Genomic DNA, 18,554 nt, shown 5'->3' with positions numbered 1-18,554 from the left:
CCGTCTTATATCGAGGTGGTGATCTTCAGACTTGTCCCAAGGTGTTTTCAAGGGCTTTTTCCCAAGAATGCCACCAAGTGAAAAACTTGCCTGGCAAACCAGCTGCCTAACTCAAATGATTATCTTTTAAAGAAAGAAGCAATAAGAACTGTACACAGGACAAGAAAGTAAAATTTTACTTCTTTGGTAGGAGAGCTGGTGTCTTGGATGGCTAGTGCAACACAGACATTAGATCATTTTTGTTAAAGCATTTTGATCACAAAGGTGTGGGGAATCCCAGCTTGGGAATTATTAGTGATTTTGCATGGGTTCTCCAAGGTACTGGGCACACCTAAGTTTTAATTTTTACAGCATATGCATTTATTATGTCTAGACATTATATCATGAATGCCTATTTATGGTAGAACATTTAGAAAATATAGACAAACAAAAGGAGGAAAATCTCTCTTAATCTTACCACTCAGATAAACATGGCTAACATTTTGGGCTTTTTCTGAATAGGTATTTAGATTTATTCTATGGGCAGTTTCTGTTTCAATGGCTGATTAATATTCTATTTTATGGAATACCCTAGTCATCTAACCGGTCTCCTATTCTTTTATTCTTGGACAGGTTTTCCCCAATTTTTCATAGATAATGATGCAATAAACCTTCTCGTAAAAAATTTTTTTAAAAAATTTGCATCAGATTACTTTAGGGTCAGTAACTAGAAGTGGAATCATTAAAATGGTATGACTCTGCCACGATCCCTGATGCACATTTTCAAATTATCCTTTAGAAATATGATACTAAGCTAACGTCCATCAGCATCTTATTCCCCAGCCAATACCAGCTACGTTACTTAACATCACAGAGGGGGGTGCAATGTGATAAGCTTACCAGTGAAGTTGACCATTTTCTTCTCATAGGCTTATTGGCCATGTAAATTGTTTCTGTGGAGAATGTCTGTGTTTTTCCTTTGCTCAGCTTCCTGGTGGAACATCTTCTAACCCTGGAGGTTGACTTTGGGGAAGGAGTTTGCTCAACTTCTCCGCCGCATCATTTGGGGATGACGTGACCACCAGAATCTCAGGCTGGGAAGGTTCTGAAGCTCTTCACAGGACACTCACTGTCTAGGGTGCCTTCTTCTTGTCCCTCCCAGAAATGAGTGAAAGCCTTGGGCACAGAGGGGGTTGCTGCCAGGAAGGTGGGGGATATGGCAGAGCCTTTATCTTGAGGGTCTCAGTTAGATAGTGAGCAGGAAAGAACAGCACCAGGGAGGAGAAGAAGGGTGATTAGGAGGCAGTGGTATCTTAGGACCTGAAGGAGATGAAAAATTCCAGGAGGAAGGGCAGCCTGGTGAAAAGGACAGGGATTTGGGCACTCAAGCTGGTCGGCAACTATAGCAAAGACGTGGGTGGCAGTAAAAGGGAGTAAATGGTGTGAATTCAGGAATAAAGACCAAAGAGAGCCTGTCCAGAGGCCATGCCAACGAGTGTCCTGGCCTTCACTGGGGCCCCTGGCGTCCCACCATGTAACTGCCGTGGGCTAATCAATCAATCTCCATGCCTCTGCCCTCACTGCCCTTCACTCCAGGGCTCTGCTCCTAAGGCACAGTTGTGACCATGGCCTTTTGCTGGATGTTCTCCACTGTTGCTGAATCAAGTCCAGAGCTGGCTTCACACCCACCTTGCCAGCCTTCCTTCTGCCCCCTCTGGTCTCTCAGTATTTAGCTCCACCCCAAACATGTACTCTGAGCCTCCACACATGCTGTTCCCCCCATTTGAAACGTTTTCCTTGCTCTTCGCCACTCGAGAAACCCTTTTCTTGTGCTAAAAGTAAAACCTACCTTCAGATTGTGTTTGAATTCTACCTTACCAGCTGGATGAACTTGGAAAGTATTTAACCCTTTCCTTGTGCTAAAAGTAAAAGCTACCCTCAGATTGTGCTTGAATTCTACCTTCCAGCTGGGTGAACTTGGAAAATATTTAACCCTTAGAACCTCAATTCAGGTATGAAACAGGAATATTCATGTCTACCTCCCAGGATTACATTAAATAATAAAGAAGAAGTGTCAGGTAGACTTTCCAGTATTCATTCACTCCTTTACTCAAGACGTGCTCATGGAGCACCCGCTCTGGTTCAGGCTGAACGGGGCAGAAATGTTCTCTGTGTTCTCAGAGAGGGGCAAAGGGAATTACATACACAGTCATTGAGTTACAGTTGTGATACAACTACACAGGAATTTGATAGGCAGCCAATAAATGTCACCTCTCCCCACCCCTATTCATTCTTTGTGATTCAGTTAGGGACACGATCATAAATTGCCTTTATATGCTTTCTCATTGTTTGATGTGTCACAACAAAAATAGTCTACTTTTATAACTTAAAAAGTCCAGTAAAATTTGTCATGCCTAAGTCCACAAAACCCCTTCTTTTTAAAGAAGAAGGGAAAAAGACAGCTTCGATATTACTTTCTTTTCAAAGCCTTCTGAGAAAGGCAGAGGGGTGGTTCCCTCCCTCTCCCACCCTGTTGACTCCCACTGTCCCTTCAAATGGGCCTTGACTGCCCCCGAATTGCACTGGGGGGCCGGGAACCCCCGTGAGGGGTAAGGGCTCATTTGTCCGCCAGGGGACATGCAGGGGGTATGTGAGTACAAATATCAGCTTGAATTTATGCAGGAGCGCCAAAGGAAATGAACATGTCTCAGGGTGCCTGGGAGGAATGTACAAGCAATATTGGGCAACAGTATACATATATATTTGATGTGGAGGCATTCTTATTTAAGGTGTTTGAAGATGACACTGTGGGTTGAGAAAAATCATATATATGTATATATATGTATATATGTATATATATGTGTGTGTATGTATATATATGTATATATATACATATATATGAACATACAGATTTGTCAAAATCCACAGTCATACAACTAACAATTCAAGTCATAAATCACATCAACCCCCAGAATATTAGCTAGTGATACTTTGCCCTATAAATAAACGACTATACTCAACAGAAGAGACAAAGGTCTAGATCACCACTGGTAAATTATCCAAATCTACAGATGCCCCTGACACTTCCTATACCCCTGAAAAGGAAAGCCATGCTTCAGTGTCATAGGCTGACTAGCTATGTCCCAGGCAGCCTGGGACAGACTGCCACTAAACTCAGTAACAAAATCACAGACCAAAGTATCATCTCTGAGTTTTCCCAACACACTGTGTCATCTGCAAACACCTTAACCAAGAATGCCCACAAAACAAGTCCCGGTGACTCCAATACACTTCTAGTGGTGATGGACCATCAGCCATAATTACTACCGGGCAATCCACTTTTCCTACAATACTCGAAGAATTATCAACTCCATCTGCCACCTTCCATACTACTGATAATATAAGAGCTTCATCACCTTCTGGTTCTGGTGAGTCAACCACCACTCAAGTCTTTGGACAAACAGCCATGACATTCACTAAAGAAACAATTCTCTAGACATGTTTCAGATTTGTTAACAACAGTCCTCTGACCACCTATACCACAGATGATGGAAGAACTGCGTCCCCTTCAAGTCCTCATCAACTGTCTACCACATATTTTATTCCAGGAGATACAACCACAACTTGCAATCCAAGTTCTGCTTCCAGCGAAAGCACTGTGAGTTCCACCACGACTTCCACTTGGTCAGAATCCACCGTCTCTTCTGAGGGTTCCCACACCACAGCCACTGGGAGTTCCACCACCACTTCTAAATGGTCTGAATCCACAGTCTTTTCTGAGGGTTCCCACACCACAGGCGCTGCAAGTTTAACCACCACTTCCGGTTGGTCGGAATCCACAGTCTCCTCTGAGGGTTCCCTCACCACAGGCTCTGGGAGCTCCACCACTACTTCTGGTTGGTCTGAATCTGCCATCTCTTCTGAGGGTTCCCACACCAGAGGCTCTGGGAGTTCCACCACCACGTCTGGTTGGTCTGAATCCACACTCTCTTATGAGGGTTCCCCAACCACAGGCCCTGGGAATTCCACTACCACTTCTGGTGGGTCTGAATCCAAAGTCTCTTCTGAGGATTCCCCCACCACAGGCCCTTGGAGTTCCTCCCCCACTTCTGGTTGGTCTGAATCCACTGTCTCTTCTGAGACTTCCCCAACTACAGGCCTTCAGAGTTCTGCCACCACTTCTGGTTGGTCTGTATCCACAGTCTCTTCTGAGGGTTCCCACACCACAGGTTTTCAGAGTTCCACAAGCACTTCTGGTGGGTCTGAATCCCAAGTCTCTTCTGAGGAGTCCCCCACCACTGGCCCTTGGAGTTCTGCTACCACTTCAGGTTGGTCTGAATCCACAGTGTCTTCTGAGGGTTCCCTCACCACAGGTGATGGGAATACCACCATCACTTCTGGTTGGTCTGAATCCACAGTGTCTTCTGAGGGTTCCCACACCACAGGCCCTCGTAGTTCCACCGCCACTTCTGGTTGGTCTGAATCCACTGTCTCTTCTGAGACTTCCCCAACCACAGGCCTTCAGAGTTCTGCCACCACTTCTAGTTGGTCTGAATCCACAGTCTCTTCTGAGGGTTTCCTCACCACAGCCTCTGGGAGTTCCCCCACAAATTTTGGTTGGTCTGAATCCACAATGTCTTCTGAGGGTTCCCACACCACACGCCCTCAGAGTTCCACCGCCACTTCTGGTTGGTCTGAATCCACTGTCTCTTCTGAGGGTTCCCACACCACAGGCCCTGGGAATTCCACCACCACTTTCGATGGGACTGAATTCTCAGTGTCTTCTGAGGGTTCCCACACCACAGCCACTGGGAGTTCCACCACCACTTCTAAATGGTCTGAATCCACAGTCTCTTCTGAGGGTTCCCACACCACAGGCGCTGCAAGTTTAACCACCACTTCCAGTTGGTCTGAATCCACAGTCTCCTCTGAGGGTTCCCTCACCACAGGCTCTGGGAGTTCCACCACCACGTCTGGTTGGTCTGAATCCACACTCTCTTATGAGGGTTCCCCAACCACAGGACCTGGGAATTCCACTACCACTTCTGGTGGGTCTGAATCCAAAGTCTCTTCTGAGGATTCCCCCACCACAGGCCCTTGGAGTTCCACCACTACTTCTGGTTGGTCTGAATCCACAGTCTCTTCTGAGGGTTTCCTCACCACAGCCTCTGGGAGTTCCCCCACAAATTTTGGTTGGCCTGAATCCACAGTGTCTTCTGAGGGTTCCCACACCACAGGCCCTCGTAGTTCCACCGCCACTTCTGGTTGGTCTGAATCCACTGTCTCTTCTGAGACTTCCCCAACCACAGGCCTTCAGAGTTCTGCCACCACTTCTAGTTGGTCTGAATCCACAGTCTCTTCTGAGGGTTTCCCCACCACAGGTGATGGGAATTCCACCACCACTCCTGGTTGGCCTGAATCCACAGTCTCTTCTGAGGGTTTCCTCACCACAGCCTCTGGGAGTTCCCCCACAAATTTTGGTTGGTCTGAATCCACAGTGTCTGCTGAGGGTTCCCACACCACACGCCCTCAGAGTTCCACCGCCACTTCTGGTTGGTCTGAATCCACTGTCTCTTCTGAGGGTTCCCACACCACAGGCCCTGGGAATTCCACCACCACTTTCGATGGGACTGAATTCTCAGTGTCTTCTGAGGGTTCCCACACCACAGCCACTGGGAGTTCCACCACCACTTCTAAATGGTCTGAATCCACAGTCTCTTCTGAGGGTTCCCACACCACAGGCGCTGCAAATTTAACCACCACTTCCAGTTGGTCTGAATCCACAGTCTCCTCTGAGGGTTCCCTCACCACAGGCTCTGGGAGTTCCACCACCACGTCTGGTTGGTCTGAATCCACACTCTCTTATGAGGGTTCCCCAACCACAGGGCCTGGGAAGTCCACTACCACTTTTGGTGGGTCTGAATCCAAAGTCTCTTCTGAGGATTCCCCCACCACAGGCCCTTGGAGTTCCACCACTACTTCTGGTTGGTCTGAATCCACAGTCTCTTCTGAGGGTTTCCTCACCACAGCCTCTGGGAGTTCCCCCACAAATTTTGGTTGGCCTGAATCCACAGTGTCTTCTGAGGGTTCCCACACCACAGGCCCTCGTAGTTCCACCGCCACTTCTGGTTGGTCTGAATCCACTGTCTCTTCTGAGACTTCCCCAACCACAGGCCTTCAGAGTTCCGCCACCACTTCTGGTTGGTCTGTATCCACAGTCTCTTCTGAGGGTTCCCACACCACAGGCCCTGGGAGTTCCACCACCACTTTTGATGGGACTGCATTCTCAGTGTCTTCTGAGGGTTCCCACACCACAGTCACTGGGAGTTCCACCACCACTTCTAAATGGTCTGAATCCACAGTCTCTTCTGAGGGTTTCCACACCGCAGTTGCTGAGATTTCTACAGCCCCATCAAGCAATGGAGAGACATTTACTGGCCCAGCTGGATCAAGACAGACTGCCACTGTTGTCACTCAGAAAACCACAGATCACAACACCATATCTGATTCTCCTCAGCTCATGGACTCACGTACAACAACAGTTTCTAAAGGAGATGGAAGTCTTGGGTCCACCTCACGTCCAGTTGAATCCATTACCACATCCAGTGGTGATGAACAAACAACGACATTTTATATTGTGGAAGCCACTGTGTCCACGAATCTCTCAGCGCCATCAACACACACACTCCCTTGTTACTCTTCATCTTCTTCTATACCTTTAAGTTCTGAGCAACTTTCTACCACCACCTCCAGCACTGGACACAGCACAACAGCAATTACTGAAATGGCCTCGGTCCTCACAACCATTTCTGAATCATCTAAATCAACTATTTCGTCTGGAACTTCCTATCCTGGGAATTATGGCAGCGTTGCTTCCTCTTCAAGCTCCAGCCAGCTGTTTACCACCCCCTCTGTCTCTGCACAGACAACCACAGGCCTCACGGAGGAAACCACATTTTCTACCTCTACTCCTGATTCATCAAAACCTACAGGTACCTTGAACAGCACTGTTACTGAAGGGAATGAAATTTCTGCTTCCACATCAAGGCCTAGAGAATCCTTAATCACTTCTGGTGGTGACGGACACATGACCACATCTTCTCCTCCAGGATCCACTTTCTACACAACCTCCACAGAGGCGTCTACACCATCATTCTCTACCCCTTCTTTGCATAGTACATACAATGCAAGTCCTTCCCCATCAAGCCCCAGTGAGACCTCCACCCACATTGTGGTCTCAGAACATATCACCATGACTGCCAAAGAGGAGTCAACTTCTGGCTTTTCTCCTCCTCTGTCCTCCACTTCACCTGGCTCCACTGGTGCTCCAGTCCCTGGTTTCAGTACCACTTCAACTCTGCGTCCCCCACTCACTGGTACACACACAGCTGTGATGACAACCCCCTCTCCAGCTCTGACACCAAGTAAGTCTCCTTGTTTGTCACTCTCTGGGTTCCTCCTGCTCATCTTCCCTTATCAGCTCATCAGTTTTGTACTCCTTGTGGTCTTGTTCCACACTTCCAGTGCCTTTTTGTTACCAATGTACGTCACCCATGCAGATGATGTTGCTCCCTTTTGATTTGTAGGGCCCTTGTTTTCTTTGTGTGTCCTCTTTTATCTCTTGCTTCCTTCCTCTCTGTTGTCCCTCCTCATTTCCCCACTCTCTCCTGGGGGCTGAGGTGGTGACAAATGGATCTCGGTTGCTGCATGATCATCTGGTCCCATCCCCATCTTTCAATGCAGTGTCTGAATGATGGGACTTGGAACAGGAGTCAATGTTTTTGTGTTTTGGGCTTCCATGGTAACCTCTGTGAATGTTCTACCCCTTCGCAGGGCAGTGCTACAATGGGGCCACTTGGAACGGAGAAAAATGTGCCTGTACCCAAGGCTACTTTGGTTACCAGTGTCAATCCCTCTTGGACTACTTCTTCATAGGTAAAGACCTTTTTTGAGACTTGTAGATCATCCCCACATCCCTTAACCACTTAAAATAGGAGGGCAGCACTGGAAGGGTCATTTGCTACCACTGCTTAATTGTGCAGGTAGAGGAGAAAATGTGACTTTCACCCAGGCCAAAATGCAGGTAGAACATGGACCTTCTGTCTCCCCCTTCTGGGCCCTTTTCACTAGCTAACCTGCCTCTCTCATCAGGATGATCATCTGGAGGCCTCCACTTAAGTCTCACTGGGTTGTGATCCTGGCCACTAGCTCCTCCTGGTATTCAGAGGCAAGGGGCAGAAGTTTCAGCTACTCCTACCTGCCTTTTGAGTTTCCATCCTCCCTCCTACACACTTCCTCTACTTCCACAAAGCCAACAGATGAAGAATTAACTAATCCTGGAAGGCATTACTGGGAGGTTGATGTCTCATGCATAATCTGTCCTCTTCCCACAGAAACCCCGAAAAAAATCAATGCCACTGTAGAACTGAGAGTGAAAGTAACTAACAGAAATTTCACAGAAGACTTAAATAACATATCCTCCCATACATACCAGAATTTTGTTCAACTATTCAAGAGTCAGGTAAGAGCAGAGGAAGCCTAGATTCACCAGTGTGAGAGGGGATGCCGGGGCTCATCTTGACTTACTGTTCAGGGCTTCTCAGCTCTTGGGTCCCTTCAGCCTAAGTCCTGGGGGCGGGGGTCCTCTGAGAGCCTCCTTCCTTGAGCCATACCCCTCCAACACATCCTGGAAGAGGGAACGTTCCTCTGCCTTCCCTTCCTTCTTTCCTATGGGCTAATACAGGGGCTCCTTGGGGAAAGAGAACAGGGGCTGCTGCACACTCCAGGCTTCTATGAGCTCAGCTGTCTTGTTTCTTTCAGATGGATAAATCTTACAGGAGCAAAGACTTTCCACAATACAGAGGCGTGATCATTAGGAAACTACTGTGAGTATGGAGGTGGAGAGATTTATAGACTGTGGGAAGCTCCTTCTCTCTTGCCTGCTCTCCTGTCTCCTCCGATCATGAATGATTAGAATATCAGTACCTGGCTGGGTCAAAAAGGCCCCCAGCTCAAAGGCAACACCTGAGGGCTCTGAGACCATGTGTTCATTCATTCAGCGCTCATCCATGTAACAAACAAGTATTGAAAGCCTACCCTGTGCTAGGTGCTGGGAGCACAGTGGTTCTGGTCTTCATGGAGCTTAGAGTGGCAGAACACAGGTAGCAGAGTGGCTGTGCAGTCTGTCTAGAGTTATGGTAAGGAACACACAAGGTGCAGTGGGAGAGGTCCTGAATGCAAGCTCAGTGAGATGGAGGGAAATCTTCCTGGAGGAAGTGACAGCTAAGCTGAGGCTTGAAGGATGAGGAGAAATGAGCCAAGTAGAAGGAAGGGAGGAGGAGAGTGTTACAAGAGGAAATCAATGACGATGAACCTGGAGGTGAGAGAAAGGAGGGTAGATTTCAGGAACATAAAGCACACTTGGCCGCTTGAGGACAAAGGGGTCATGGTGGGAGAGGAGGTTAGAAAGGTAAACTGTGCCAAGCTATTTAGATGTGAAGCATCAGCAATTGTAGCCCATTGGGATAGTATCCGATTTGCACTGCAGACAACTCAATTTGGCTGCAGGGCTGAGAATGGGTGGACAGAGGAGGGAGGTGATAGTAGCCTGGACCTGAGAGGTGATAATGAAGAAGAAAAGTATCCAGTGTGAAAGGTCTTTAGGGGGCAGGACCAGCAGATCATGGGAGTTTGATGGGTGTTTGGAGAAAAGGAGGAATGACACCAGATTTCTGGGCTTCTGGGAGTGCGGGGTGCCCTTTGCTGAATTGAGGAACGTAAGGAGGAGCAGAATGGGAGACGAAGGTGATGAGTTTGGCATGGGGGCCCAGCCACGTGGAGTGGCTGAGTGATGGAGCAGCTGATGGTCAAACATGTGATAGGAAGGGTCTACAGTGGAGGCACTGGTGTTGGAATCCCTAGATAGACATCTCTGGAAGCTCTGGGAGTAGACCAGATGGCCGGGGCCGTCGTCACAGCACGGAAGTGAAGATGTACCAGGGAAGGAGCATGGGAAGCCCCAACATTTAAAGGATAGGCAGGAGAAGCAGAACTCTGAGAGGAGAGTGCAAAGAAGCAGACAGAGGGGTGGGAAGGGAGCCTGGGGGTGTCAGGTCCCAACATGTCAAGGGCCCTTTGGGTTCCATAGCCTAGTGTCCTCCACCCCCACCCAGCTTCAGAGCCATTGTCTCCGTCTCCCTTCTGGTTCAGGATTTTGTTGTTTCAAGTCCTCCTGGGTCCTGCTCCTGACTTCTCTGTCACAATGGCTGTGACTAGTGATGGACCTTGTGTCAAGTTCTCTCTGCTGAGAGCATTGCTGACCATCTAACAAGAAGCTTCTGGGTTGAAATCCAACATTTCTAAAGAAGCTTCATGTTTCTCCATTTCTGAAAGCTTATTTTTTGGTTTTGAAAATATAATCCAATAGCTTCTACTTTAAATTTTTTAATTAAAAATTTTTTCATTGTAGTAAAATACCCATAACATAAAATCTGCCATTAACAACTGAATTTGCCATTTTAAGTGTACAGTTCAGCAGCATTAAGTACATCCACATTGTTGTGCAACCACCACCGTCCTTCTCCAGAACTTTTTCATCTTCCCAAACTGAAGCTCTGTCGCCATTCAACAATAACTCCCAATTCCTCCTCATCCCACCCCTGGCAACCACCATGTTACCTTCTGTCTCTACAAATTTGATTACTCCAGGGACCTCATATTACTACTCATAAATACTCATACAGTAGTTGTTTTTTTGTGACTGGCTTATTTCACTTAGCATAATGTCCTCAAGGTTCATGCATGTTGTTGCATGTCTCAAAATTTCCTTCTTTTTTGAGGCTGAATAATATTCCATTGTATGTACAGACTACATTTTGTTTATTCATTCATCCATTGATGGGCACTTAAATTGCTTCCACTGTTTAGTTTTTATGAATAACACTGCGATGAACATGGGTGTACAAATATTTCTTCCTGCCTCTGCTTTCAATTCTTTGGGCTAGATGCCCAGAGGTGGAATTGCTGGACCATATGGTCATTCTGTTTTTAAGTTTTTGAGGAACCATCATACTGTTTTCCACAGTGGCCGCACCATTTTACATTCCCACCAACGATGCACAAGTGTTCAATTTCTCCGCATCTTTGCCCAGCAGCTTTCATTTTTAGGAATGAATTCCGCCCATTGGCATATATTGTTATCACAGGTTTACTCTGTAGCCTCCCTCTAGGTTGTTAACTGCTGGAGGGAAGAGTCTCTATTCTGTCCTGCCTCTGGGACATATGGCTAATTGTTTCTCATCACCTCTCTTGCTTCTTGGGCCCTGCTTGCTGGGAGGGTGGGCAACACAGGGTAGCTGACGATTCCTAATTCCAGCAACGGCAGCGTCATGGTGGAACATGAAGTCGTCATGGAGGCAGACTTCACTTCAGAGTTTCAGGAGCTGTTTGCAAACCTCACTAAGATCATAAAGGCCAAGGTTATGAATGAGACCGGAAAGCTACTCAGTGATTCTGAAACGTGCGAAAGTAAGCCCACCTAAAACCCCTTGATGTTGGTGGGGAAAGGATGTGAGGGGTCGCTTAGGGAGGTCTCAGCCCCATCCCCACACCTCACATCTCTCCTCTCTTCCGGAGCTCCAGAGACCTCCCTCAAGGAATCCAGAAGTCAAGCCCGGATACCTTCCCCAGACTGTGCTGCACCCAGAAGTCCCTCCCAGTCCCGGGCTGAGGTTGTCACCAGCCCTAATGTCCCCATCTGAGCCAGCTCACAGGCCCAGCTGCATCTAGGGATGGGCCAAGACCCTACTAGTCTTGGCCCCAGCAAGGAGGAAGGGAAGGCTGGCTGTCCCCAGGGGGCAGAGGTGCCATATCTAATTTTGTTCTTTCCCACCACCCTGGGCAGACATCTCACGCCTGTGCTACAGTGAGAAGGACACCTTCGTGAATGAGACCGTGAAGCTCGGCTTTGACCTGCAAGGTAAGCAGCTCAGCAGAGTGTGGATGGTAAACCTGGGGGCTAGAGGGCGTGTTCACCAGGCTGACGCTTCCTGCCCGTCCCCCACCCTCAGAGCAATGCACTCAGAATGCTGCGAAGGAATTCACCCAATTCTACTATGTGGATGATCTGGATGGGAAGCTGGCCTGTGTGACCAAGTGCACCCAGGGGACGAAGTCGCAAATGAACTGTCACCACGGCAGGTGCCAGCTTCAACGAAGTGGCCCCCATTGTCTGTGAGCACCTGTTCCCTCTAAGCCCAGCACCTACCCTCTCTGGTGGCAGGGCCCCACTCTCCCCGACAGTCACCCAAGGGGGCAGGGTGGTGGTGGGCAAAGCTCGCAAGGCACCTCCTCCCCCCTCCTCTACATCCCTCTTTCTTCTACCCAGGTCTCCCATCTTCCACCCCACCAGAGGGAGAGCGAGGTGCAGATTATAGACACAGACATCGTAGGACTGAGCAAGCCCCTTCCTGAAAAAAATTCCAGTTATCAATTTCCAAATCCATATCTATGGATCTCTATCTCCATCTGTCATTCATTTCCCTGACATCATTCCAGCCACCGGGCCATTATCACCTCCTGCTGTAGCTGGGACACTACATTTGGGAGATCATAAATTAAAGTACAAAATATAAAACACGGTAAAACAGGCTGTCAAAGTGCCAGCTACTTAGTGTTTAGATGGGTGAACATCACGTGTTTGGGACGAGGTACCCGGCACTCCCGGATTCTGAATTCCTGCTCCGCAGATCTGTGGTCGCTGCACCCCCTCCCCGCCCCTTAGCCTTGGGAGTCAGGGAGAGCACCCAGCAACTATCCTCAGAGGGAGAGCTGGTTTCCTGTGCTTTGACATTGATTTTTTTCTTTTGGGAGACTGGGTGGGTGAGGGATGATGGTGGGCTGGCCTGAGCTTGTGTGTGTCCCCAGGTGCCTGAACTCGGACACGCACTGGCACTGGGGAGAAAGCTGCAAATTTAGCACCAGCAAGAGCATGGTGTATGGGATCGGAGGGGCCGTGGTGGTGCTACTGGTGGTCTCGGTGGTGGTCCTGGCCATCTTACTCAGCCAATCCCAGAGAAAACTGCACAGGTGAGCTTCTGGGGCTGGGGCTGGGCCTGGGGAGAGGGGACCACAGTCAGAATATCCTGAGGCTCTGCTCCTTCCAGCTGAGTAGTCAGCTGAGGCTCAACAGGGGTGGGTGGGGCCCTGCCCCTCCCAGTCCCTCCCAGCTCCTACCAGCCCCTCCCAGCTCTGGGTCCAGCAAAGGGCAGCCTGCCGATATGATAGGACATATCCGTTTGGCAGAGAAATGGAAACAGAAAACATATGTACTGAAATTGGATTGTGTAATGAAATTACCTGGTGCTTGTTATCACCTTGGCTTCCCCAGAGCAACACTGCCACACTAGGACACTGGGAAAGGCCGATGTTGCTTTCCCCCGATTGTAAAATGCGTAAGATCCACCTGAGAAGGTTAATGCCCAGCACAGCACCTGGCTGCCAATCAAAGGGAACCGCCCTGACTCTAGTCCAATGCCCCCATCTCACAGATAAGGACACTGAGGCCCACTGAGGAGTTGGGGGGGCCAGGCCATGGTGACATCCCCAGGAATGCTTTTTGTTTTCTGCCGCTGCCGCTGGGGGCAGTCTCCTCCCTGACTCAGGGCTTGGCCAGGAGGGCCCCTTCCGGAAGCCCGAGGTTCAGAGGCCTCTGAGCCCCCTCCCCTGCCTCTCTGCCACGAGCTGCTCACGGCATTTCTGTTGGCAGGCAAGAGAACAACCTGTCTCGAGACTGGCAAGAAGAAGATGTCCCTGGCAATTTCCAGAACACAGGCGTCTGGGAAGGTAGATCTCATCAGGGGCCAGGATGGGGCAGGCTGGAGGGTGGAGAGGTGCCAAAGTGGGACTCAGTGGGGTTGTGGGTGACACGCACGCACGTCCCGCCAGGTCGCCCCGCATCTGCTGCAGGAGCCAGGCTCCTCTGCAGCCTCCTGACCCCGCGCCTCCACGGGCAGCCCCTGCTGCCCCTCTGGCCTTTTCTCGCTCCTCCCTGTCAAGTTCTGCGCACTCCAGCCTGTGGCCCATGCCTTTACATAGACTGGGCTGCTTCCGGTGGCCTGAGTCTCTGCGCACCTGCATCCCACTCTGTTTCCAAAATCCGGTTCATAAGCTGCCCCTCCACGGAGCTCCGCATGGGTTCAGCCTGCTCTGGCTCCCAGAGCTGCTCACGGCCCTGCACCCAGCTGCGGTGGGAAACCCTTCCCAGTACTTCCTGACAAACACGATGGAGGGATTCCAGGGATGGCTGAGAGCCTGATCCTGCCCCCCGAGACCACCCCCAGCACATCAGACGCACACAGTTAATAGGATGATAGGGCCATGGCCAGGGCTTGACGGGGCATAGATATACCTGCCCCAGCCCAGAGCGGGGCTGGGGTCAGACACGACTGCAGAGGGGCATCCCCTGAGCCGAGAGCCAGGGCAGTGGTGGGGAGTAAGCCATGTGTTTCCTGCTCCCATGAACATACAGCCCAGTGGGCAGTGAGGCCTTCTCCCATGATGGGAAGGGAAAGGGCTTTCCCGGCAGGGGGCCCTGCTTAAGAAAGGACATGGAGGCGGGAAAGAGCACGGTCTGTGGGAGGTCTGACCGCCCAAGGGCGGGTCAGTGGGATGGGAGGATGACAGAGCCAGGTCAAGGCTGGTCAGTGGGCCATGATGGGGGGACCCACGGGAAGGGCTTTAAGGGAGGGGGAGCAGACTTCGTTTTGAGCAGCCCACTCAGGAGGATTTAAGGGGGACAGCACGAAAGTGGGGAGTCCAGGGAGGGAGAAGCACAGTACCACAGGCGAGGGCCGATGAGGCTGGGTGGGGGTGGTAGGGACCCCGAGGCATGGACAGCAGATGACAAAGCTCAGATGCCAGTGAGCCAGACAGGGCGTGTTGTCTGCAGGCTCCGGGCGGGGATGGCAGGGCGCAGTGGGGAGAAGCAGCAGGTGGGTCGTGCTGGGCGGGGTTGGGAGGGCAGGGCACAGGGAGGGGGAGGCACCCCAGATCTGGCCAGTCTGTAGCCTGGGGACAGGCCTGCGGCCTGTGGGCAGCAATGGGAGTCAACTCAGCCCAGCCCACGCTGGGGAGACAGTGGGTGGGTGAGGAGGGCAGACGGCAGGGCCGCGGGGAGGATCTCGAAGGAAGCAGCAAAGGAATGTTCTGGAAGATGCCAGGAGGACCCGGAGCCTGGGGCCCGGAGGCCGAGGAGGGAGTTTGTTTGCAAGATGGGCACAGTGGGTGCTGGACACGTGCCAACTCAAACAAGAGATTCCAGGCACAGCTGCTTTCTGTCTGCTGTGGCTACCGTTGCCACGAGGAAGTGTGCACGGTGACCCCAAGCAGTCTCGTCCTCCTGCCTCACCCAAACCAAGTGACCCTTGGGCCTGGGGCCCCTGCTCACCAGCCATGACTTTTGACCCCAGAGCATGTCGGAGGGCTGCTGCTCTGGTCCCCTCCTGTTCCTGCGTAACCCTGGGCCAGCTCCCCAGGTCCCCTCCTGAGTCTCAGACAAGCTGCGCTGTTGGGAGGACGGATGGGCAGCGGGAAAGGAGTTTAGGGCAGCTCTGGGGCTGACTCTTCAAACCTCTTCCTTTTACTGGAAAATATCCCTCCTCTGGGCCTCTTCGGCTTCCCCCAGGCTCACTCTCACCCCAGTACCTCTCCCTACAGGTCAGAATATGCAGGGGGACACGTTTGGCCTTGAAAATGTCTACAGACACTTCCAGCCTTCCCTGCAGAATGTGGACCCCACCACAGAGGTGACTCAGGAACCGCCCCCCCCAGCTAGGGGCTGCTCCCCTGCCCCCCACCCCCTGGGGCTGCCGGGGGAGGGTGGGGCACCCTCGGCCCAGAGGCAGGTCGCTCCCCGTGGACGCAGCCATCACTACTGGCCCCCTCAGACGTACCTCCTCTCTCCCACCCCCCAGCTCCACATTCAGAGGCCCACGGTGGTGACAACTGCTCAGTGAGGGGGACGTGGGCTCTCATCCCTCACCCAGATCTGGACGACGAGGTAGCGGCCGACAGAGCCCTCCCCAGGCCCCGGGGCCGCCAAGAGGAATCAGACGTCAGGGCCCGAGGATGGTCCTCCCAGGGCTACTGGCTTTGCCCCATCCGCGCTGTCGGGACCACACTCTGCTCCCATGCCCTCCATCCAGGAGCCCCAAGGCATCTTGTTTGCTCTATGGTGACACCCACTCTGGAATTTCCTACCATAAAAGAGCAAGTCTTAAAGCGCAGAGTGTGGCCTGAGTGGTCTCCTCCCTTCCCCCGCAGGGGCCTGGCTGCAGGCCTGCATGTCTGGGAGGGTCCTTCTCGGGAGAGCACTCCTTCCAAGGTTGGAGAACAAACCTCGGCCCCTTCCTGTGCCCCACATGTGGGGCCGGGAGGCCCTTGTCTGCTCCAAGCAGGGGCAGGGGCGGGCCCACCTCTGCCTGAGGTCTCTGCAGCAAACAGGCTTAAGGTCACATCCCGGGAGGGAGGAGTGGGAGCCCCCAGAAAGGCCAAAGAGTGAGTGCTTTGCCCTGCTGACCTTGAGAGGGGCCTAGGTCACTCCAGATGACCAGAGGGGCTGTGCTTACCTGTGAACCCACAGACCCAAGAACTCTCAGCCATGCTGGGGCTGGGCACTGGCCCAGCTGTGTGCATGACCTGCACCCCGTGACCTGGTGGGGTACCCATAGCGGCAGTAAAGCTGGCTTGAGAAGAGGGGAGAGGGGTCTCATTCCCTGGGGCTGGAGTCGAAAGCAGGGCACCCTTCTCCTCGGAGGCTCAGGCCCACCCTCTCCTCCACCTTCCACCTCCCTCCAGGGGTCCCATTTGTTCTTCCAGGCTGCTTCAGGCCCTGTGCCTGCCCCTTCAGAGCGGTGACAAATCTGATGGCCTGTGTGCCTATGTGCTGCCCGGCCAGGGAGGGGCTCCCCTTCCCTCTGCCCTTTGGCCTGGAACAGGGCTGAACCTCCAGTCATTAGTGAAGCTTCCAGACTGCCTCAGATGACCCCCAGCTCTCCGGTGTCTCAGGATCAAAGGGCTTGGGGCCCATTTATTTCTGGGATTTCTTGACCGACATTCATTTCGCCAATTCCTGAAAGGGTGAAAGGCAGGTGCGCTGCCTTCCAGACTCAGTCACCAGTCTCCAAAGTCGAGACTGTGACAATGACACTCTGCTTGCTGCCTCTGGTCCTTCAGCTCCCACCCCCACATCGTGAATGACGCCCGCCCATCCACTGCCCTCACAGCCCCAGCCCTGCCATCTCCTGGACCTGCCCACGCCCAGGGAGGGCTGTGTCTTGGGGCCACAGTTGGGGGTACCCTCAGCCTCCTGCCCCTCGCCTACTCCTCTCCCCTCCCCCGTGAGATCTGGGGGAAGAGCCAGGGCTTTGGGGCTCATCTGAGTTAGCCTTAGCCTCTCTGAGCCTCAGTTTCTGCTCCAGAAAGTGAGAATAAGAAAACTGACTTGTGGACTTCCCTGGTGGTGCAGTGAATAAGACTCCATACTCCCAATGCAGGGGGCCCAGGTTCAACCTCTGGTCAGGGAACTAGATTTCACATGCATGCCGCAATTAAGAGTTCGAATGCCACAACTAAGGAGCCCTGGAGCCACAACTAAGGAGCCCGCCTGCCTCAACTAAGAGCTGGTGCAGGGCTTCTCTGGTGGTGCAGTGGTTAAGAATCCACCTGCCAATGCAGGGGACACAGGTTCGAGCCCTGGTCCGGGAAGATCCCACATGCCGCAGAGCAACTAAACCCGTGTGCCACAATTACTGAACCCGTGAGCCACAACTACTGAAGCCCCTTCAGGGCTTCAGCAGGCACAGCCCCTTATTTATTTTTTAAAATAAACATTAAAAAAAAAAAAAAGAAAAAGAAAACTGACTTGTCAGGGATGGAGAATCAGACAGAATCCCCCAGGCATGATCCCTGGCACATGACAGTTTCTCAGCCAATGGTAGGGTCTGTCCTTACCCCGCGAATATGCCCCTCCAACCCCCTCTCACCTCCCACCCCTGCCCCAGATTCCCCGGGTTCTCCCTTACATGACACAAGACAAATGTCTTAACATCTCAGCTCTCTCCGACTCTTGTCCTGGCCATTTCTGCATCACCCCATCCCTGCCTTGTGCCCTGAGGATGTCACAGGGCTGTCAGGCATCCCGGAATTAGGGGAAAGGCCACTGCTGTAGCCAAATGGGCACAAGATAGGGTTTGGGGACAAACCCTAACCCTAACCCAGATTCTAATCCTGCCATGAAGCAGCCGTGTGCCATGGGGCAACTCAGTTTGTCTCTGGCCTCAGTTTCTCCCCCTAAAGGACAAAGGTTGGGGCCTCTAGGATTGCTTCCCACTCAGCTGCCCTGGGCTCCATGGCCATAGGACTGGCCTCAGGTTGGCAGAAGATGATAGCGGGTCCTCGTTGGACCCTCCAGGATCTACTCTGCCCCTCACCTGCCCCCAGAGAAAGAGGGAAGGGAACAAAGGCTGAAATCAAACTGTGGGCCTCAGGATTCCCACCCTCTAGGGATGTCATTCTGG

At 51.8% G+C, this 18,554-nt stretch overlaps 1 protein-coding gene across 1 annotated transcript; it reads left to right on the top strand.

The window, feature by feature from the left end:
• Positions 1 to 6,929: 6,929 nt before the first annotated feature.
• MUC12 (mucin 12, cell surface associated) lies at positions 6,930 to 16,228 on the top strand. Its single transcript, XM_059895865.1, has 11 exons — positions 6,930 to 7,403; positions 7,813 to 7,914; positions 8,373 to 8,500; positions 8,800 to 8,864; positions 11,354 to 11,505; positions 11,882 to 11,956; positions 12,048 to 12,210; positions 12,904 to 13,065; positions 13,745 to 13,821; positions 15,694 to 15,782; positions 15,951 to 16,228. Exons 1-11 carry the CDS (start codon positions 7,067 to 7,069, stop codon positions 15,990 to 15,992), a joined length of 1,392 nt encoding a protein of 463 aa, XP_059751848.1. The 5' UTR covers positions 6,930 to 7,066; the 3' UTR covers positions 15,993 to 16,228.
• Positions 16,229 to 18,554: the final 2,326 nt, after the last annotated feature.

The sequence above is a fragment of the Balaenoptera ricei genome, chromosome 15 (assembly GCF_028023285.1).
Source record: "Balaenoptera ricei isolate mBalRic1 chromosome 15, mBalRic1.hap2, whole genome shotgun sequence".
NCBI classification, from domain to species: Eukaryota; Metazoa; Chordata; class Mammalia; order Artiodactyla; family Balaenopteridae; genus Balaenoptera; species Balaenoptera ricei.
This window is presented reverse-complemented; position numbering and strand designations above follow the sequence as displayed.